The 23,701-nt window shown below is 43.7% G+C and overlaps 1 protein-coding gene across 1 annotated transcript; it reads right to left on the bottom strand.

Moving 5' to 3' along the window:
- Positions 1–2,256: 2,256 nt before the first annotated feature.
- On the bottom strand, positions 2,257–23,681 carry sparc (secreted protein, acidic, cysteine-rich (osteonectin)). The gene is made up of 11 exons (XM_086139301.1): positions 23,508–23,681; positions 14,980–15,045; positions 14,584–14,637; positions 13,728–13,781; positions 12,614–12,701; positions 9,376–9,497; positions 8,259–8,379; positions 5,716–5,849; positions 4,496–4,644; positions 3,579–3,727; positions 2,257–3,048 (listed from the first exon to the last, which is right to left on the bottom strand). The coding sequence occupies exons 2-11, from the start codon at positions 15,034–15,036 to the stop codon at positions 3,020–3,022; spliced, it is 957 nt and encodes a 318-aa protein (XP_085995427.1). The 5' UTR covers positions 15,037–15,045; positions 23,508–23,681; the 3' UTR covers positions 2,257–3,019.
- Between the last annotated feature and the right edge of the window lie 20 nt (positions 23,682–23,701).

Raw genomic sequence — 23,701 nt, 5'->3', positions numbered from 1 at the left:
GTTCTTTACGACTCGTGCTCAAATCATTGATATGTTTTAATTATTACGTTTCAAATCTTTATTCAAAAATTGAATGCAAATTCGGTCATTTTCAGCCATTATTCAGCCATTATTTATCTATTAGTCTTTTATTTATTTAATTTTCACATTTTTCGCATGTTGACCTGTAGACGCTACATTGCTCGCTACCTTCTCCTGTGGCAGAGAGGGATATCCTGAATTCTCAGGAAAACTAACATTATATCTAAAAATTAGTTAATCACACTTATATTTATCAGAGGAAAAAAAAAAGATTAAGAGAGAATCACCAAAATTTCAAAAATGTTAATTTTAAAAGTACTTGACAATACACAACAAATAAAAGGAAAATTTGAAAATTTGCCTCAAAAAATTAGAAGAATAATTAATCAAAAAAAAGGATTTGCAGAACCTGTAAAACAATCCCTTCCAGATGTCAGAGTCCAAAAGCTGAGTCAGAATAAAATAAAAAAAAAAAAAAAGCCATATCTCACAAGAATAAAATTTTAATTGACAGAAACTAGAATGGTACTGCATAAACTCCCTGATGATTTTTAAACATAAAATCATCATTTCATTGGATTAACCTCATAATTGATAGGGATTGTGTCATAATAATGAAAGAAATATATAAAACTGTAACAACAGTCATAAATCAAAGTCATAAATTAAAAACATAAAACAATCCTCCGTCTGAGGTCCAAAACATCTCGTCGCCCGTCTGTTGTCGACTTGTACGACTTGAAAGTAGAACAAATTAATGGGTCTGAAGTGTATTTTTGGATGGCAGAAAAAGTAGGAAGCTAAGGTGAAATATTTTGAATGTGGCCTTCTCCAGCATCAGTATGTTATTACATATTGTTATTACATTATTAACATGTTACTGATGGCGGTCGGCAGGAGGTCGAGCAATCGTCTTTGGGACTGTAGATGGTTTGATTCCCTGCTCCTCCGAGTGCAGGGGTGGGCACACATTTCTTATTTAATTTTAATGCACGGGCCAACTAGGCATCATGTTAATGGATAAAAAGAAAATTGCAATTTAAATATTTTTGGCATTTTATTTCAACTTTAAAATTATTCATGATCATATAAATGTACCGACATTATTTTTGTATGTAATCATCCATACAAAATTAAACAAAAGGAAAAAATAAGGAATTTCTAAATTCAATATTGATTGAAAATACTTATTAAAACATTCAAAGAAAATAGTTTGGCGGACCGGATAAAAAAGCAAACCGGGCCGGATGTAGCCCGCGGGCCGGAAAATGCCCAGGTCTGTCCTAGAGTGTCAAAGTGTTGTCGAGCAAGATGGTTCATCCATGACGGGTTCATTGCAGAGAACTTATTTCCCCACGGGGATTAATAACGGATAAATTATCATTCTTATTATTATGTTATTACAGTAGCGTATCATCATGCAATTTATTACACCAGTGGAGGGAAACCTCAGATTCGTCCCCCTCGATGTTCTGATTTTGAAGAGACTTGCAGGATTAATGTGGGTGGAAATTGGAAATTGTCCAGGTTGAGCGTCGAACCCAGAGAGGCGCCGCCTCCTGGCCTCCCAGACGCCGCCTGCTCGTCTCTTCACCCGCATTCCACAGTCGGGATGAGTGGGTTTGGACGGCAACCGGGTTCCTGGGCGCCACTAACTCCCAGGAGACTGGGAGAATTGAGACCAACCGGCCCGGGGAGTCACACACACACACACACACACATACACACACAACACAATTCACTCTCCGTGTGAACAAAATGGCTTGGTTACAGATTTATAACACTGTAATTAAAAACATTCTGGGGGTAAAACCATTTAAAATCCTCATCTTTTTCCATCAATCTCATCCATTTTCTCCATAAAGTCATCTTTCACTGTCACATTTGATATATTTGTTTATACCATTTTTTTTTTTATTTTCAAAGGTTACACCCTGGACTGGTTGCCAGTCAAAAACAGAGCAATTTAGGGATATATATAAATATAATAAAATACATTATATATTTTTTTATTATATTATTGGTTCATTTTCACATAAAAATGATTTAGGGATACATATATCTATATATATGTATAGATATATATGTGTTTGTGTGTGTATGCTATGTGTGTGTCATAGTGTTGCTAATTTCAAAGTAATAGCATTTTTGCAGCAAAAAGGCAGCATTCAGGGTCACGAAATGATGAGCGGAGGTGACAGAGTTGCCGCCAAGATACGAAAACGCATGCAGAGATTTACTTTTTCTTCCAGACCATCTTTTTATTCATGAGAAGAGTTCTGTTCGGTGTCTCAGAGTCAGTAGAAACATGTGAGGGAATGAATGGCGGAGGAGATGAAGGAGAAAAAGAAGAAAAAGAAGAAAAAGTCTCAGCCTGCGAGATTCCCACCTCCCAGCCCCTCCCATCCCAGGTTATTACACAATATATCCTCTTTATTGGTTTCAAAGTACACGTGTCCTCGTACGGGGACGCGGAGTCGGCATGGAAAATTCAAAGCAGTAGTACCAAAAATAAAACAATAACACAATCCACCACTAGAGGGCAGCAAAAACTAAAAGTCGCTTTCTTGTAGGAAGCAAGCAGAGGGAGCGTTTATTTAGAAACTTTATTTTCTTGACTTTACAGGTTGTTTGTTTGTTTGATTGACGTCCAATTAAATGCCCCAAATGAGTATTCACACGCATAAAATACTGAAGTACTTGTACACCCCGGGTCCTCCGGTATTTCTAGTTTTACTTCCATTAAATCACATGGGTGATGGTTAGTACAGGCTGTGCTCTCTTGCCTTTTTTTTGTTTTGTTTTGTTGTTATTTAGTGGTATAGGCAGGAAAAAAGATCATCATTTAAAAAAAAAATAAAATATTTTTTTTTTTTGAAATTGCAATTAGCACCTTATCTGTGATTTTTTTTTTTTTTTTTTTTTAAACTTAGGGATCTGCGCCTCGTCCCATCACGTTGTCGCCGCTGCTGTTGCTGCTGCTGCTGGAGGGACGACTTTAGATGACCATATCTTTGTCGATGTCCTCTGCAAAACACACACACGATGTTCGTCAGAAGGACGGAGCAATAGCGAAGAAATTTTTTTTAATTTAAAATAATCAGTAAAAAAATAACATTTATTTTAAAGTTGGACAACTGTGATCAATATCATAAATATGTATATTTAAGTATCTTATTTTCCATCATAAGCTGATTTTAATTATGTATTTTATGTCTCAAACTGCCCTCTCTGGCCTTCCATAAGAGGCTTCTGTTTTTAATTATCATCTGACATTGAAAACAATGTAAAATATTATCTTTACTGTAAGAAAAAAATGAAAAAAACATTTTTTATTTGTGTTACTTTTTTTTCCCTTGAATAATTAAGAATTATTCATCATGTTCAGTCCTGTAATGCACTTCTGCTCAGCGGCGAGCATCATGCAAACTGCACCCATTCAATAGCATCTGACGGTTTGCAGAAAAAAAGTCTCGGATCGGGATTTTTTTGTTTCAAATCTCCTTCTCCGGCATTTTCAAGGCCTGGATAAATCTGGAGGAATATATTCCACTTACGCTCCTTGAGGCCGAAGCAGGTGGCCCACTCCTCCAGGGCGATGTATTTGTCGCTGTCTGCATCGCACTCCTCAAAGAAGCGGGTGGTGCAGTGCTCCATGGGGATGAGGGGGGCGCGCAGGGGGGCCAGCTCAGTGTGGGTCAGGTAGCTGCACACACACACACACACACACACACACACACACACACACACACACTGGTTGGAATAGGAGTTTTTGATAAAAGTCTATCTATCTATCAGTGATGTGCGCTGAGGTTCATGACTGGTGAGGCACCGACTTCATCAAAATCAGATTTACAAACATATGAACCCTAAAGAGTGGTTTATTCACTATTTTATTGGCAACAGTTAATGGGTTATGTTTAAAATATCATATTAGTTTTCTTCACACATGCAAACTGTAGCACACCAAAAATCTAAAATAAATAAAAATCTAAAATTAAAACCATTGATAACTTGATTATACAAGTTGTCCTTTTCATCCTTCAGTTAGAAAATACCTTTTAGTGAAAATCACTGATTAATATAATTTCATTATTTTTTTTATTTTACTTTTTTTTCTTTCCAAGATTGGCAGGTGAGGCAAGGCCCTCTCCTGCCTCCCCTGACTGCACGTCGCTGCTATCTATCCATCTATCTATCCATCCATCCATCCATCCATCCATCCATCCATCCATCCATCCATCCATCCATCCATCCATCCTTCTATCTATCTATCTGCCCATCTGTCCGTAATTTCATGCATCCATCCACCCATTCCTCCATCCATCTCTCTGTTTGATCATTGATCCATCCCGCCATCCATCCATCTATCATCCATCTATCTATCTGGCCATTTATCCAGCCATCCTTTTCTTCATCCATCCATCAATCCGTCTGTTTCTTGGCTATCCCCTCCCTCTGGTGTTGTTCGTACCCGTCGACGGGATGCTGGTCCAGCTGTCCGAACTGCCAGTGGACGGGGAAGATGTACATGTTGTAGTTCTTCTGGAAGTCGTGAGCCAGCAGGTCCAGGGAGTGGTCTCCGGCCTGCAGCCTCTTCTCGTTCTCATAGATCTTCTTCACCTGCGAAGTCAAAGCCGGATGAAAACCGCCACTTTGTAGGATATTTTTCATTGTTCCTTGAAATAAAAGGAACCCGTCCATGAAGTTCAGGCCGAGGCTTCGCTTACGTAACCAGAGGGATCTGTGTTTTCTCTCAGTCAGAACGAAAGTACCGACTTCCAGAACCACATCAGACGTTCCCTCTGAGGAGGCCTGTTTACTTTTTTTTTCGCTGCGCTCCCATTTTGGGCACTTATAAACCTTTTACGAGCGGTGGTGGCGCCCAGGAGATGGACATTTACGCCACGGTAATGATCTCGCCGGCCGCAATTACACCCCCAGGCCACTAGATGGCAGTGCGAGGTTAACGGTTTGTTTGTTTGTTTAGAAGTTTATTAGGACAGTGTACAAATACATTAAGCACAGAGGCAGAGATGTTTGTACCAGATTATAGCTCATAGCTAATTTCCATCTGTAGTCCTGGACAATACAAATATAAAACTGTAAAAAATTAGACAATATATACTGCTCAAAAAAATAAAGGGAACACTTGAACAACACAATGTAACTCCAAGTCAATCACACTTCTGTGAAATCATAGTGTCCACTCAGGAAGCAACACAGATTCATTTTGACTTGTTTTAAGGACATTACATCAAAGTTGGATCAGCCTGGAGTTTGTTTTTACACTTTAATTTTGAGTGTGATTCCTAATCAGACCTCCATGGGTTGGTACAATTGATTTCCACTGATCATTTTTGTGTGATTTTGTTGTCAGCACATTCAACTGTGTAAAGAGCAAAGTATTTCATAAGAATATTTCATTCATTTAGATCTAGGATGTGTTTTTTAATTGTTCCCTTTATTTTTTTGAGCAGTGTATATAAAATATACAGATAGGCAATAAAATAACTATACAATAAATAAACAGGCATATATAAACGGTGGATATCAGGAGTCGAGACTTTTGTCGTCATTACACGACGTGCAAGGAAACGTAGATAGTTTCAGCTCCGAAAACGAAAACGGTGGCAGAAACCGAGCCGATGCGTACGAGGCTTGGAGGGAAGTCTCCGAGACGGCGGCTCTCACCCTGAGCTTCTGCTTCTCGGTCAGCAGGTTGTTGTCCTCGTCGCGCTCGTACAGGGTCACCAGGACGTTCTTCAGCCAGTCCCTCATGCGCAGGGGGAACTCGTTGAGCTCGGTGTCCATGCACGTCTCAATGACTGCGGAGAGAGAGAGAGCGCACCGTCAGCTCGCTGCCTTCCTTTGTTTTTATTCCTGAGGAACTTTCCTTCTCATGCACATCAGTCAGACCTATAATGTTCATTTTTTTTTTTTAAGTGTATTTCAGGTGTGTATGGCTGCCATTGATTCATCATCTAAACCAGTGATCCCCGACTCCCAATTGGTACCAGGCCGCGCAAGAAATAATCAATTATTTGGGTTGGCTTTATTATCTGAGTCTGAACAATCTTTATTTTGAAAAATCTTTTATTTTTTAAAATGACCGGGATCTCTCGGTTACATCTCGGTCACTTGAGCGCCAAAAAAGTAACCCACAAGCTTGCAAAATGAGTAAAAAACAGAAGTCGGACGGAGAGTTTCTTTTCGAAGGGGAAAAGTGAAGAGCCAACTTCCAAGAAAAAGAAAGATTTTAACAGACAATACCAAGAGTTCTACTTGAAATATGGATTCATCGTAACAGGTGATTCCCGCAGACCAAGCCGCTCTGCATGATATGATCAAATTAGGAGACATCCAACCATTCACCCTCTAATTCACCTACGAATGATTTTAAGTCTTCAATGGCTGTTTTTGGACTTTGGGATGAAGATGGGGAAGCCGGAGAGAACCAAGGGAGAAACTAAGAGAACGTGGAGAATCCTCATGCCGAGGTAAAGGCGTGAAAAACTGCTCTGCTAGCAGAAAAGATGCTAGCAGAGGTTTGTTAGCACTGCCCTATGGAAATGAGGGTAATGTAGTATAAAACCTGGTTTTCCATTAAATGAGTTTAAAGAAGCCATCGTTTCACACAATTGCGTTCAGATTTTTTTTTTATGAAATGGCGAATGTAACTTTTCTATCCTGTTAAGAGAATTTAAACAAAATAAAACAACGTTCGTGGCCGATCCCTTTAATCAGATTTGAACCCACTGACTTGACAAGCAGCGGCGACTTGGAAATAGTTTTCCTCTCGGCGTTCAAGTCATGGCCTGAATCCTGCCCCTTCCTGCCAAACACCTCAGTCTCCACATCAGCCTTCCAGCCCCGACACACACACACACACACACACACACACACACACACACGCAAACCTGCAATGTGTTGTTTCAGTGCCAAACAGTAGGAAACTCAGCCGGCGTGTTCAGACTGATCCTCCCGTCTTGAGGGGGGAGTTGACGGCGCACTCTCACATGCTCATCAAACACCTGCAACCATGATAGGGACCAGCTACAGCTGCTTAGCTTAGCTTAATTTAGCTATCGCTTCCTTAACAGCTAAAAGTGAAGGGGAGGGGCCGGGGGACCAAACCTAATATGGAAATGACAAAACAAACAGGTGATTTTGGTTCGATCCACTTCGGGTTCAACAGATGGACGTTTATTTTCAGAAGAATTATCAGGCGTCTGCACGAAGACTGGAAATAAGAAATATTCCTCCTCCCTGGTTCAGTTTTTCTGCTACGTCGTAAGTTTTAGGTCCGGATTTTTACGGCAAACAGTCAGATTTGTTTGTTAATTTGGGATACAAATGCTAGTGGCTAGCCTTTGTACGTTAGCAGGTGGTCATCAGCATTATTAGCATCTTGGAGGAAATCCAGCTTCGTACGTTAGTCGCGTACCAGATTTCCGCATCATTTTGCTGTGCAGGTTGCGGTTGTTTATCCCAAAAGGTAAGTGCAGGCTAATGATGCCCAATGATTCACTCATTCATGTCTTATCAAAAGTGCTTATCCTGCAGTCAGGGTTCACCCTGGACCGGTCAGCAGCCAATCACAGCGTCACATGTAGAGACCATTCACTCATTCATTCACACGTCAAATGGGGACACACAACCATTCATTCATTTCATATAGAGACCTACGTGCATTCACTCATTCATTCAAACATCCGCTCAATTTAGAAACGCTGATGTTTTTGGATTGCGGGAAGAAACTGGGGAACCCCGGGGAACCCCACGAAGGCATGGGGAGAACATGGAGACACAGAAAGGCCCTTGTGTGGGAATTCAACCTTCACGCTGTTAGGCGGGAGCGCTAACCGCTACGCCAACATGCTGCGCGGTAACAATTATGTCATCGGAAACAGATGACATCATGGGATCACATGAGATGCTCCCGTCTGGAGAAACTTGCGTGAAATCGAGGTCCTTCAGTTTATTGCAAACACTTCACAAGACACACACACACACACACACACACACACACACTCCCATGCCACGCTCTCCCAAACAATACACCTGTATCTGTAAAGTCTGGCAGTTTTATCAGTCTACAATCACGTCTGCCCTTTCGTAAACAACGGCAAAAAGATTCCCTCAACAACAACAATTGGGTCGATAAAGACATTTTCAAAATAAAAGCCTAGACGCAGAAAAAAAATACAAATAAAAAGGCCCGACAGAAGACTCACCCTTGCAGGGCCCGATGTAGTCCAGGTGCAGCTTGTGGCCCTTCTTGGTCCCCTCCAGGGTGCACTTGGTGGCGAAGAAGTGGCAGGAGGTGTCGTAGGTCTTGTTGTCGGTGCCGCAAACCTGCAAGTGAAACACGACGATATGTTGAAATGATAAAAGAAGAAGAAATCAGATTTGTGATTTTTAGATATTTTTTGTTTTTTTCTCCCCACCGTGTTGGTAAATGTTTATACACTGTTATCGAGAAGGCTTAGCGTCGTACAGGGCGAGTATAAGTTGTGCTGCTCAAGTAATAATTACAAATATATTATATAATATTACAGGTAAATTAGTATATAATATAATAGTAAAGGGGAAAAAAGTGATTGTGTGTTACATTTCACGGAAGTATAATGTAAGCTTAGTTTTGAATATTTTATATTCAGAAAAGAAAATTTGACGCTTGTGATTAAACAAATGTTAATGATTCAGTAACATTCAATGCATTAATTTAAAAAGAAAAATACTTTGTCTTTTAAAGGGAGGGAGATGCGGTTGTAAATGTTTATCTGCTACATTAGCCAGAAGGCTTAGCGTTGCAGATGGTTGTTGGAGAAACCAGCGTGTACAAGATTTGTGCGTCTCAAGTGATAAAGAATTTGACCGTAGTAAATTCCTACTGTTCCTGCTTTGTCAATACAAAAAAACGCATCCACAATATTCACTTTAATTTTCTGACTAATTTTTACTTTGTTTGATCTTTTGAATTTATTTCTTTTTTTTGGAAATGTCTTTTTTTGTGGATTTTTTTTTTTCGCAGTTTCAGGTCATTCAAAGAAATGTTTTAAAAATGTTTTATATAAAATTTCTGGTCAGGAAAACTTTTAGCTCTTCACGTAGCTATAGCTAAGCTTTTCTGGTAAATGAAAACAATGAATTAGATTTTTTTTTGGGGGGGGGGGTGGGGGGTTCAAGTCAATTCTCATTTTCTACATTTTTCTTCAATATTAAATTAATATTTAATCAGTTTCATGCATTCTTTCATTCAGTCATTATCCATAATGCTTATAAATGAAGCACATTTTCAAACAATGTTTCCAACTGTAGGGAAACACACACACACACAAACGGACTCACGTGCTCAAACTCGCCCTCGGCAGCAGGGCAGGTGGAAGGGTCCTGGCACACACACATTGGGGTGTTGCTCTCGTCCACCTCACACACCTTTCCCTTCTTGCAGTGGTGGTTCAGGCAGGGATCTGGGGGCAGAAAAGGGGGAGGCAGGGATGAGACGACGCAGCAGCAAAACAATTGCATTCCTCCATGAATGAAGTCATTCATGGCTTAATAGGAGAGACATAAAGGCTCCGTGAACCGGACGAGAGCGACGTTTGAGGTTCGGCCGCTGAATGAAGCTGCTGTTTGTTCATCAGAAGAGGAAGAAGAAGAAAGAAAAAACAATGCCGAGTCCAGGAAAACCCACTGAATCCTCTTTCATTTCCGCTGAGGGAAACGCTAACGATCAGCCCTGTCGTGCGTTGAGACTCTGGAGGAATCATCTGGTTCCAAACCCCTTAAACAGTTGCTTCCGGCAGCCTCGTGTCCCGAAAGCATTGCGGAGTAGACCTTCATGACATCATTCCAGGACGTAGAAGGTTGGTGAAGCGACCGCTCGGTGCCCGAAACTTCTCTTTGAGGATGAACCCCCTGATGTTTACCGGAGCCGATGTTTGGGATTAATTAGGATACCGATAAATCAATAAAGCGGTAGGTACTGCATGCCGGGGTGCAGGGTATGCATGCTTCCAGCTGGTTTTAAACCGCTAAATCGTCGAGCTAATTTCCTTAGCGAGCTCATTTCGCGTTGACTTAACGTAAGAGACATGTCGGACAGCGTCCTCGTACGGGGACGTCCACGGCTGACGTGGGGTTTTGGTTTGTGAACGACTTCGAAACAACCAGGGATCAACGTCCAAACGGCGTTTGTCCACCCGGAAAAGGAGATTGAACCGAACCAATGGATCATTTCACGGACAGGTTATCGATCTGTCAATTATAGCCCTCCCAATTCATCTTCAAAGAGGAAACAAACCCGGGAAAATGTCAGATGTTTGAATCATCTGAAGATCCAAAATTATTTTTTAGTTTGACCTTGAGTCCACAGGATTCCTTCCAAGACCATTTTTGGGCATTAATCTAGTTGGAGAGATCCCATTGGTCGGAATCCAGTGGTGGGGTGAAAGTTTTGAGAGTTTTGAGAATGACACAACCATAGAAACATCTGGCAAACACCTAAAAACCCTGAAGGAACAGACTTTGTGAAAGTGTCATTCTCAAAACTTTCGTCCATGATTGTAGAAAACATTGTCTCCAGCCACCAAAAAAATACCGAAAAGTTAGGCAACATACGAAGTGGACAAACACAGAGGTTTCCTAAACTATATTCATCTCACGCTCTCTCTTCATTTTCACAGTTCCAATTGTCTGAAAATGAATTAACAAATCGATTTTTTCCTGGCATCCTCTCTTCACACTTGTACCTTAGCTTATCACGATAAGCATAGCGAAGCTATTGCCAGTGTACTTCCTGCTGCTTTCAAGTTTATGCATCCTGAGAACGTCCTGTTCTGTTTCGCCCGTTTCTGTACGCCGTGTCCCGGCGGGCTGTTTTCCCAGCTGTAGACTGAGGTTTGCTCTCTCTCACTTAAAAACCTGCAGGGCGTAATTACAGCCGTCATCTCCTCCCGGAGGCGGCGCCCTGTCATTATGGTCGCTCCGTTTGCCAGGTCGCGGGTGGCGGCGCTTTGAATGGCACGAACCGAGGAGGCGAGGCGAGGCAGAGCTGCACGCGGTCGGGCGATTTGTGGTTTCAATAAAAAAAAAAAAAAAAAAACAAAGAATTGATTGTTCCTTAAATGGTTTCTGAATTAATATTTGTATCTTTCGTGGTTCCGTCCCAGTCGCATCGGCAATCTGCCGTTCTCAATGGGTAGCCCATTGGCTGATGTTTTTGGCCCACATCGTTCTTGGTCTTCCTCTTCCTAGCTGAGCTTCCACTTGTCCATCAAGTCATAATCTTTGCCTGTTGTTCTCTCGGGTCACATGCCAAGAGAGGGAATAAAACAGTAATAGGGTTAGTTAACTCTGTCCTTATTTTTGCCCAAAATGTTTACACTCCTCCGCGAGCCCTGGAAACCCCTCTGAGGTGCAGCGGGCCAGAAAAGCTTGGACCTCTTCGTTGCCTGCAGCATCTGTCCAGTTTGTCGCAATAAAAACCTCTGACCGGTGACCAAAAATTTAAAGTGGCCCTGCGCAGTCCGCAAGGAGTATCTGGTCTTGGGTGTGGCTTATGAATTCCACCAATCGCCAACAACTTGCGTCACATTCTGGGAACTGAGGTCCATGGACTCAGGGTCTTATAATGTCCCAATGCACAAAGGTTCTGAAAAGGTACCTGGAACTGCAAAAAGGTCTTACTGTCCCTAAGGGGCGACTGCTCAAGTCTTCAATGTCATAAGCATACCGTGAGTTCCTTTATACAGATGCCACAATGTTGATGCCTTTGAAATTTGCAGGTATGAGGCAACAGCACGCATCCTTGGCGGACAACCATCTGAGATCTCAATCTTAGAGGATGCACTTGGATGGCAGCTTTGAGTCCAGCAAGCTCCAAAAGCAGTCCAGCTTGTGTCTGATCCGGTCCAAGGCCTTCTTGCGCAGTATCTCTCACAAAAGGTCCTGAGGCTAGAGTTGCCCTTTCCAGCCATGAGGCCACTCTGCTCTTCACCAATCTCCTTCCGGAGGTTCTTTGGCATTTCTCGGGAGGTTGCCTCAGAGAAGCTTCTTCAGAGGATTTTTGAATTCAATTCAAAAGTTGGAAGTTGGAAAGTTGGAAAAAAAAAACAATGCAGAGAAACATGTGGTTTCTCTGCGAGGAATTAGCAACAACAGTTACACTGTGAAAAGACTCGGCATCGTCGGCCAATAAAACGTCTAGACCGGGAAGTAATCAGACAATGACGGAAAAAGCATACCGAGACCAGCTGGAACCTTCTAGGTACTACATTTCATCCTGGTAAATGTCACCTTAACCTGGGGTACTTGTTCCAGAGTCAGGGCGACTTGGAAAACTACAGTAATGTCACGCCAACAAGTGCAATATAAAGTACACCTTTCCAGTGGAGGATGAAGTACATGTATACACAAGTGGTACTTGTGTTATTGAAAACGTGATTTGTTACATAGACCTCTGGTTCCGGGCGAGATGATTCCAGTACAGTTGGAAATATTTCATAAAGTTGAAATATATGAAAGCACAAAAAGTATAGAGTAAATGGGCGCATGATGCATGTTCCAAAACAAGGGGTTTACTCACTCTCGGTAGTAACGTCCTCGACAACTTCGATGGCCTCGTCGAAGTCCCCGATCTCAACCTGCACGGGGTTGGCCCCCACCTCGGGCTCCTGGGCGACGAGAGGGGTCAAAGGTCAGATTGGTGGCGCGTGGAAGAAACTCAAGAAGGGTTTCATGCCAGTTTTGAGATGTATTTTTTTTTTTAGGGTCTATTTCTGCACAACGTCCACTTAGACCAGCAACCGCTTAACTACCCCGGGGTCCTCCCTGCAGGCCAAACGGGAGTCTGGGAGCAGCCAGACCATAATAGCCAACAATAACAAGCAGCTGCGTCCACATGTGGCTGGGACACGAGGAACGTAATGGCTCGCTAAAATTAAACCAGCTGTAGGATCCCGGGTCCCGCCGGACCCCTGGGGGAGGAAATGTAAAAAAAAAAAACTTTTATTTCTCTTTCCCGGGATGATATTTGGTTGATGTTTGTGTTAATAAAAAAAAAGTTTATGGGATTTTTGTGTCCACCAAGGATGAAAGGTTGCCGCTTCCCCCTGGAAGGATGGTAGCGGGCGGGGCTGAGATCGCGGCGGTGTGCCGGATGCGGGTTTGCTCGGCTCCTGCAATCTTAAACCCTCCTGTTCCCGCGACGAGACCGCAGAACCATCACCGCCGCCTCCCGTTCCTTCCCCCGACTGCAGGACGGAACATTGTGTTCGCGAGCGGGAGGAGACGGGGGGAGGCGGCGGGTTCGCGGCGCTCAGAGCCCTGCATCTGCAGAGCTTTCCTTCAAACACCGCTGCGCTAAATCCGGCTAACGTGCTAACGTCTGCCACGACAACAAGGAAGCGCTCATCTTCTTTTGACGATTTTTGGGGCGTAAATTAGCCTTAGATTAGCGGCGTCCAGAAATGAGGGAATTATTGCTAGCTAAGCTTGTTAGCTGGATGGCTGATTGGGTGTTAGCGGGGAAACAAAAACAGGTGCCGGCAGGTGTCGGAGTCCACGGTCGATGTTTTTCTGCATTGCGCGACACATTGAGCGAACGCACAGTGGCTGTTTTGGCCAGTTAGATAATCTACCGACTCATGCTAGTTCGCAACTAGGCTAGGAACGGCATATCGACCAAAACCAGGACTGACCTCTTCAACTGGCTCATCTACCACGATGTCCACCAGGCTGGCATCCTCCTCGTTCTGAAGACACACACACACACACACATGGCGGTCCTTTAGTTCATTTATTTATTAACTTATTTATTTTTGTGCTTTGTCGTCTGATCTCAGTGCGCAGTTTCCATTAAGAGGTTGCTGCTGACCGAGCAGGACCGCAGTCACAGGAAGTAGTGCTGTCTGCAGGTCGGCAACAGCTGGGTCTGGATCGGCCGGTTTGTGGAAAGAAAAATCCGGATCCCCCCCAGAGGCCAAACCGTGGCTCCTTTTTAAATCCTTTTTTCAAAAATCCCCTGGTGGCGTTGGGTGTATCGCGTGACCGAATACCGCACGACAGTCCCCGGAGGTCCGATTCGGATCGGACCGTCTCTCCGAGCGAGAATCAGATCGGTTATTTTCAGATCCAGAAGAGCAGATCAGGTATTTCCTGTTTGCCCTGTTGTCATGCAAAACCTCTTTGGTCACCACCACCCGCGTGACCTAACTCGAGCCCACATCAACCAGAAATGAAAGCAGAGTTAATGATTTTCTCATTTCTCTTAATTTCATGCATTTTTAAAAGAGCTTTGTCACACCTCGCTTATTACACTGTCATTACATATGAGAAACAGTTTAATAACATGTAATTACAGTGTAATAAGCATGGCCATGAGAGGTGCGGTTGTTATGGATAACAGCGTTCGTGCGAGGACAATCTTCCCAGGACAATGAGGGGAAACGCGAGAACACGTGAGATCACGTCTCCAGCGGGAGCGACTGGATGGAACACCGTGGGAGAACGGGTTAAATAGGATGAAATAGAAATAGGATGAACATCTGGACTGACCTCAACAACTGGCTCCTCGGCCTCAAGTTCCGCCAGGCTGGGCTCCTCCTCGGTCTGAGAAGCACACACACACACACACACACACACACATTAGTCTTGAAATCACATCATCGGGCAGCCAAACCTAGACTCCAGGGATCGGTTGGAGCTGGGAAAGCAAATACTTTTTTTCCGTGGAATCAAAATATGTGCACACACACATACACACACGCATACATACACACACACACATACACACACACGCATACATGTACACAGCTATACACACACATAGACTGACTGTAGGAAGTATATACAGGAACTACAGCTGGGCTGGAGAGCTCAGAAATCTCACACATACACTTGTGCACACACACACACACACACACACACACACACATGAACGCAGTGACTCACTGGAGCAGCCATGGCGTGGCCGGCGAGGCACAGGAGGAAGACGATCCACACCCTCATCTTCAAAGTCTGCAGACAGAAAGATCAGCAGGTCAGATCCTTCATGAGGAACCCGGGAAACCCATGAATGAAACGTGGAACCGAATCTCAGGAAAAAGTCATTCATTTATCCATTCATTCATAATCTTCATTGTGGGCCGGGACAACCAATCGCAGCCAAGGATGTGTCAGGAGGCGGAGCTTAACCTGGAAGGATTGGCTGTCAAAGGAGGAGGAAGAAGAAAATGGATAGAACCCTGGTAGGAGAACATGGGGTTTGTGTGTGTGTGTGTGTGTGTGTGTGTGTGTGTGTGTGTGTGTCATTCAGGGCTGCTAATTGGAAGATGAAAAAAAAAACATCAGGAGATTTTCAAAATAAAAGCTCTTATTTCTTTGAATAATTCCAACATCTGCTGATATTTGTGGTTGTCACAATGGCATTTTCACCTCCTGACTCTGAAATGTCTTTTTATTCTCATAATATTAAGACCTACTTTACGATCCACTTCCTGTCAAGGCGTCAAACAGGCCAAGAGTGACACTAAATTTCCTCCTGCGTTTGTCATCGCTGGTTCTTCCCCCGGTGCCCTTCCGGTAGTGACAGGAAGTTGAAAAGGACGCTATGATACCAATGCAATTTTTTAAAATAAAAGCTAAAATATTTTGTGAATGGTTGAAACGTTTTAGAAGACCACATCGTTTACTTCCCTTGCCAACATCGGGACGTTTAGTTTGAAAATCCATAATTCTCTTTACCTTTTACTTATTTTATGAGCCATTCCAGCACTTCCTGTTGGCACTTCCTGTCTACATCCTGTTGATACAGGAAGTAGACAATGCTGTCACCGGTTTCTCAAAATAAAAGCCTTAATCTTGTTTGACTTTTTTAAAGTTTTAATGTTTCCAGTTTAAACATTACAACGCAATCGCCCCTCTCTGCCTCTCCCGACGTTAGGGCTTTTATTCTGAAATGTCTTAATTCTCGCAACGTTGAGACTTTTACTTCACGATCCACTCAGATTCAAAATATCACTGGTTTTCCAACTGTGTCTGTCATCGCCCTCCGCCACCATAGAATTTTTTTTTTTTTGGCAATTTTTTTTGCCAATTTTTTTTTTTTTTTGGCAGATTTTTTTGCACAATTTATTTTTTATTTTTTTGCTATTTTTTTGGTTTTGTAGATTTTTTTTTTTCAAATTTTTTTTTTTCCAGATGATTTTTTTTTTTTTTTGGCTGATTTTCGCTTGGCGAGAACCTTCCCTTCCCTGCCGTCGAACACCACACGTGGACATAAGCGGGGATGGGGGTGACGGCGGTTGGTGTGTGTGATGGTGGCGGTCGCATATCCCGCACTTCAAAGTTTTTCCACCTTCCTTTCATGTCAGCGTGTTTTGTCTCGGGCGCCGTCGTCCGAAAAACAACAACGACAACAACAACTGCGAGTCTCCAGACTGGATAGATGTCGGCGAAGGAGGGAATTCCTCAGAAGGCGGGGGACGGGGACGGACCGACACGGGTAATCGGATTTAACAAAGGCCTCCGAGCGGTTGGAATTCCTGCATCTGAGATTTGAGTTCATCGGGTTTAAAGTGACAACAATAAAAATCCCTTCCCCACCCGGAGATTGAAGAGCGTGCACGTGGCTCCCGACGAAAGGCCCCCGCTGACACTGAGCGTGTGAAAATGGCCGATGTATTTGGACAAACGGCATGCGGAGGGTGGGGGAAAGAATGTCATGGAAAAAACGGCGCCTCCTTTTTAAGTAAAACGGGAGCATGATGGAGTTTGAAATGCACACACACACACACAAACACATGTGCACACACACACACTTACACACCTGTGGATGACAGTGTGTGTCACGGCAGTGGCCTTCAAAATAAAAGACAGTTAAAGCATCAAAAAACTTTTCACCATGGATTCCTCACAGAACTTTTGAGTTCTATCTCACATGTGTGTGTGTGAGTGTGTGTGTGTGTGTGTAAATCCGTGGAAAAGTACAGCACCCCCTTGCCTGGAGCCTCCACAAGGAACTTTTGGAAAAATTTTGGGAGCTTTTTAAGGAAATCCGCAGGAAGCGCGCCGTCGCAAAGACGGGAACATTTTCAAAAAATGGAAGATCTCATCTGTGATAGAAAAAAAAAAAGAAAAAACACGGAACCCCGGCGCCGGTGTTTGACTTGGAGGGACAAGGTGTTCCCGCCGCCGCCGCCTCGCACGCCATCTCCCGGCGCTCGCTCCAGGGCTCGGGGCCGACGACGGGCCGACGCGACGGCAAAACAAATTATTTTATTTGGAAAAGCTGCGCCCTCATCAAACACAGCCGAGGCTAAAAGGGAAACTTCAGGCTCATAAAGGAGCTCTTCTTCTCATCCTCCTCCTCCCCCTTAGACGTATTTAATTTGGTAGCTTCGTTAGGTAAGCAAGCGCAAAGTCGCTACCGAGCAAAACAACCTGCCGCAAACACAGACCCACCCGTCCCGCCCGGAGGAGGAGGAGGAGGAGGAGGGCTTTAAAAAAGAAGATTGAGAGAAATTCTTTCTTCTCCTCTTCGGCGACGTAAACGGGCCTCGGCCGCTAGCGAAGTAACGGCGAGGACAAACACGGCCGGCACGCCGAGGGCGTGGGAGGAGGAGGAGGACACTGATTTCCTCTGTCTGCGCCGGAGACGCCCGGACGTCACCGCGGAGGAGCCTCGCGCTTCAAATCCAGCTCGAAAAACAAAAAAACGATACATGAATTTATGCGAAAATATTCATAAACATAGCATTTGCTTCGAAGGGTTATATGCTAGATATCATTTTTTGTGAAAATGTCGACGGCAGAAGCGCCTGGTTGTCTTGCTCAAGGGCATCTGTCACTAAACAGCCACTTCCGAAGATTCATTCGTTCATTCATTCATTCATTCCCGGCTGTCATTGGGCGAGAGGCCCTGCACCAATCACAGGACTACATATAGAGACGTACAACCATTCACCCTCTCATTCACATGTGGGCATCTAAGGGTCCCCAGTGAGTGTCTTGCATGCTCTTGTGACTGTGGAGGAACTCGGAGGAGCCCCGTGGAAACAATTCCATTTGCCCGAGAGGAAAAATAAATAAGTGGAAATCCGGTTTGTTTTTGGAGGTGGATGCTTGTTTGGAGGAAAAAAAAAAAAAAAACCTCCGACGGCCTCTTCTAGAAAAAAAAACAACAGAGAAGCACCTCTCTCCTCAGTGTTTGGACGGAACAGGTGTCGGAGACGTTGCCAAGTCCGTCTGGCGGCGAACGCCCCGCGGGCCCCGCTGCGGTCGCTCGGTCAAGACGTGAGCCGCTGCAGGGACGAACCCCCGGGGACCGGCGGTGGGCTCGCCCACGCGGGGTCTGGGATGTGGTCCGCAAACAAATTAGGGCCTCGGCCGGGGGAAACGGGGTGGCGAAATTTCGCCTGCTTCTGCGGCGTCTGTACAACGGGGCCATTGACGAAGTAGAAGGACGTCTCCCCTCGAGATCCCGTCGCCCTTTCAGCCGTCCGTCCAGGATCTTCCGGCGGACACTTGTTTACTTTCACCTCGAGGGGAGATTGGATTTTGCTTGCCGCTAATGCAGCGCCGCGCAGTTCTTGCTAGAGGAAAAACAATCCCCGTGAACACAACCCTGAGATAACAGAATCAGCGAAGATGTATGCTAACAGCTAGCTTATACTGCATTGCTAATACACGAAGACATTGTTTTGGCAATGGGAGGGGTTAGCGCAAGTTGCATCGCTGGCATGGAATAAGTTTGTTTTGTACGGGGGCGGGGGAGTTATCTGCAGCAGTGTTCCAGTGCTATGCTAGGGGGGTCACATGACACCTAACACCACTGTGAGGACCATAAAAAGGACAAATTCACAACATTCACAACCTTAAAAACCAACCGGACACGGAGAGAAGCCAATCGCCACCTTCATGCTAACACGCACAGCTTTGGAGGACTCGCTAAGCCACCGATACAAGTTAGCTGATGTCGACAAACGGGTGTCCAATCCAATGTCTGAATTTGGGTATCCTCGGCAACGCACTGAACCCCATCGTTGCTTCTGCTGGGCTGGTTAGCGCTTAGCATGGCTGCTCTGCCGCCACTGCTGCATGGACAGGTGAAACTGCAAAGTGCGAAGCGTCACTAAATCGGTTTTCCGCTTTGTGATACGAGCTGAGATCTGAGTTACTAGTGTTTGACCCTGGCATGGCCACTGGATGCGCCGCCAAGAGAAAAACATGGAACCACATGAGCGAGGTGTGTGTGTTGTTGGTGAGATACCGTTCTTTGCAAGAAGGCAGGAGACATTTACGAGTATTTGATGCAGCGGAGGGAGGGAGCGTCAACACACGAGGCATCAAAAGTCATTCAATGCCAGATGGGGATGGTTTGAAAGTTTTAAAAAGAAAAGTGGCATTGACTCTGTTGCTAAATGTAGCTATAAAGTGTAGGAAAGCATGTAAGTTATAATTAGCAACACATTGTAGCATTAAGTTTGTAGCCGGTAAATAAAGCGATAGAGCACATCTCCCTTTGTCCGATCTTTGAGATACCATAATTTTCGGACTATTGAGCGCACCTGAATATACAGGACTGTCTCAGAAAATTTGAATATTGTGATAAAGTTTCTTTATCTTCTGTAATGCAATTACAAAAACAAAAATGTCATACATTCTGGATTCATTCAAATCAACTGAGATATTGGAAGCCTTTTATTATTTTGATATTGCTGATTATGGCTTACATCTTAAGAAAACTCAAATTTCCTATCTCAAAATATTAGAATATCATGAAAAAGTAATTTTTGTTTTTATAATTGCATTGCAGGAGATAAAGAACTTTATCACAATATTCTACTTTTCTGAGACAGTCCTGTAAGCCGTGCCCACTAAATTTGAACATATAAAAATCTAAAATTGCACATATGTAGGCGGCACGTTTTGATAGTGTCCATTTACACAACTTTGCACAGTTTGCACAAGTGTCCATTTGTGACATGATTTTTTTTTTTACTTTTGATTAAATTAATTTTTATTTTTTCCCAAACAGTGCCTGGAACACGTCTTGTTAAAAAAAAAAAAAAAATGCAGCAGCCTAACAGGAAAAGTCACTGCTTGCTATCTTTATCATTATCCTGCGCGCTATTTAGCTCATTAGCTCGTAAAAATCCATAAAGTAGCTGCATCATTGTTTGGGTTTAAAGCATCCGAAAAAAAGTAACGGGTTATAGATACTTAATAAACACAATTTATTTCTTTACATTCTCTTTTACTTATGAATTATTATTTTTTGGACATTATTTGTTATTTATAAAGTGCATTTTTCTTATTTGACATTCACGTAACAAAAAACAGGGTCTGGAACGGATAAATAGCATTTCTATGAATTTCAACGGGGAAATTTAATTTGATATTCCGGCAAATCCAGCCCGAAAAAAAAAATCCAGGACGAGTGGACGCGTGCGTTTTTTTTTTCTCACGGACGTTCCTGCAGCAGGTGTTCTCCGGACGACCGAACACCTGAGGAATTCGGTTTCAGAGCTGGAGGGGGGGGAGTTGGTAGCACAATGGACGGGTTTCAAAGCGACCACCGGGCCTCCCCGGCGCACAAAGAGCACAAACAGGAAGAGGAGATTGCAACCTGAGATCCTCCATACCTGACACTAACTTTTTCCAGCTCACCCCATGTGGACCGCTACTTGGTGCACTTTATTGATATTTAAAAATCATCCATTCCTCCCATTTTTCCATCCCTTATTCTCATTTCCCCCCTTCGATCGCTCCCTCATTTTCCCCCCCGCGTTTCCACTCCTTCGCCTCGGGCCCAGACGGCAAAAACAATTCCTCCTTCCTGTCGGAGGGGCTGCGGCTTTTTTTTCCACAGATTTCCAGGCGAGCCCGGTATTTCCCAGCGTCCTCGGCTCCGTGCACACCTCCTCCTCCGCCTCCTCCCTCCTCGCTCCAGACCTGCCACCTCAACAATTAACTGTCCCGGGACACTCTGTCCTCCGCCAGAATCGGGCAGCTCTTTTCAAAGAATAAATCGAACAATAAAGGTTTCCCTCTTTGTTTCTTAATCCGATTTCTTTCAGAGGGGTCGAGGAAGTCAGATTTTCAAGCGGCGGGATCACAAAGCAGGACGAGACAAACCCGGCACTGGATGATATTTAACTGTTATTTCGGAGTATTCCGATTAAATTGTTGCAAAACAACCCCTTTTCAGCGAGAAAAATAAATAAATTCAAAATACACATAAGGGGAAAAAAGTCTTATCAAACAACTCAATAAATAGAAACGTAATTCCTGCACCTTTTTTTTTTATCTCACGTTTTGCTGATGATAATTTGATCTATTTGAGCCAAATAATGACCTCTCACTTTATAAACTTCTTTAACCAGCCAACATCATGATAAATACTACCACTACTACTACTACCTCTACTACTACTACTACTGTTGTCTTTCCACGTTAATAGTTCCCCTCGAACCGCAGCTGACGATACAAAACGCTTTTTCTTTATTTTACTGCACTTTTATTGGTTGTTGGCAGAGGCTCCGTGAATCAGGCTTGGGAGTAAGATTTGTATTTCAAGCATTCAATCGATAAATCTCAGAAATCTTCATATCCAGGTTTGTTATTACTCCACTGGCTTGAAACGTCGCCAAGGTAACAAAGAACCAGAAACACTCAACTCGCTGAACTTGTGAGAAAACTTCAACTAGAATTCACATCGGCTTATTTATTTACCAACTTAGTTGTCCATCAACGGAGTACCTCATATCATATCATGACAAATATTGCATTTTATACATGGAAATAAAATACTGTAAAAAGTTCCATGCAGTGCAGATGCAGTTCCATCCTGATCAGTCGCCTCAAATTGTCCCCAAGTGGGAAAAGTGCTTAAAAAATACAAATACACATTGTATCGTCGTACTCCAACACCCCGAAATGCATTTCACTGATAATATTGGTGGATTCTGGGTACTTTTTTGTTCTCTGCTGTACTTTTCAAACAGTGGCTTGAAACGTCGCCAAGGTAACAAAGAACCAGAAACACTCAACTCGCTGAACTTGTGAGAAAACTTCAACTAGAATTCACATCGGCTGTTATTTATTTACTAACTTAGTTGTCCATCAACGGAGTACCTCATATCATATCATGACAAATATTGCATTTTATACATGGAAATAAAATACTGTAAAAAGTTCCATGCAGTGCAGATGCAGTTCCATCCTGATCAGTCGCCTCAAACTGTCCCCAAGTGGGAAAAGTACTTAAAAAATACAAATACACATTGTATCGTCGTACTCCAACACCCCGAAATGCATTTCACTGATAATATTGGTGGATTCTGGGTACTTTTTTGTTCTCTGCTGTACTTTTCAAACAGTGGATTTCTGTGTTTACTTTTGGATGCTTGTGTTTTAACCCTGGACATAAAATGACCCATGGATAATCGTACAAATCACCATGGCGACCCCGTGCAAGTGCACAGAATCCAATCACCATGAATCTGGGGGTGATCTCTCTCTCTCTCTCTATCTGTATCTCACCCTCCGACTGAGTGTCCAGTTTTTCTGACAGTTTTGCTGACACGTGAAGGCATCTGAACCGATACAACGGGGCAATTTTCAACAGCTGCTGACCGATCGCCATGGCAACCCGCATTCCTTTACGTGAGAGTAATCAGAGAAGGGTGGGTGAGAGGAGGAGGAGGAGGAGGAGGAGAGGGGAAGTCAGGCAAGAGATGATCGCTCCTCTTTTTCTTCCTTTCTTTTCTTCTTTCTTTCCCATACAGAACTCCCTTCATAAAAATGCCAATTTTCACAAATTCACAAGAAGTGAATGGAGCGGTTGTTTCGATGACGCGCATGCGCATGACGCACAGAAAAAAGTCTAGACAGAAAAAGTCGCATGTGTTTGCATGTGTTCGCATGTGTTCGCGTATCTTCACACACACACACACACACACACACACACACACACACACACACTAAACACCCCCCTCCCACCGGTGTGCTGCTGATGTGGCACACAATACTACATAATCGCAGCTTGTTTTCACCTGCAAGCTTATTTTCAACCCCCCAAACACACACACACACACACACACACACACATACATATGCACATACACCATCCCCCTTTTTAGTTACAGGACGGTTGCAACAGGAGAGGATTGTTCCCCAAGGTTTGACCTTTTAAAAGCAGGTCCTCATAATAAAGAATACTCAGTTTCTGGCACCATGCTATTGTTGTTTTTGTTTTTGTTGTTGTTGTTGTTTGGGGTTTATGCGGTAAGCAGTTGGGAGGCCTCCTAACTGCAGTGTTACAGACAAGAACTTCTAGATTCGGCTTCAAATCACATGATTTGACTTTCTGGGTTTCAAAGGTCGCAAAGGATCAGGAAAGACACGAAAGAATAAACAAACTAGCAACCGCGAGCGACCTCTCCTGCAGGAGCCGAGAAGCTCCGGTCGGCTCTTACCTTCAGCTTTGCAGAGCAGGGAGAAGGCAGGAGAAGTCAGCAGTGAGCGAAAGCCCTGGAAGATCTAACCCTTTCACCGCTTCACACAGAAGACATTTCCAGTGGGACGTCCCACTTAGCACAGGACGCCCCCCTCCTTCCTCTCCCCTTTTTGACCAAACCTCCCATCAAACCGCAGCTGCCCGATTCTTGTT

Source organism: Fistularia commersonii, chromosome 31 (genome assembly GCF_037954325.1).
Source record: "Fistularia commersonii isolate RoL2024-O1a breed Wild chromosome 31, RoL_Fcom_v1.0, whole genome shotgun sequence".
In the NCBI taxonomy this organism is placed as follows: domain Eukaryota; kingdom Metazoa; phylum Chordata; class Actinopteri; order Syngnathiformes; family Fistulariidae; genus Fistularia; species Fistularia commersonii.
Note: the sequence above shows the minus strand (reverse complement) of the source record. Positions and strands in the feature narration are given on the sequence as shown.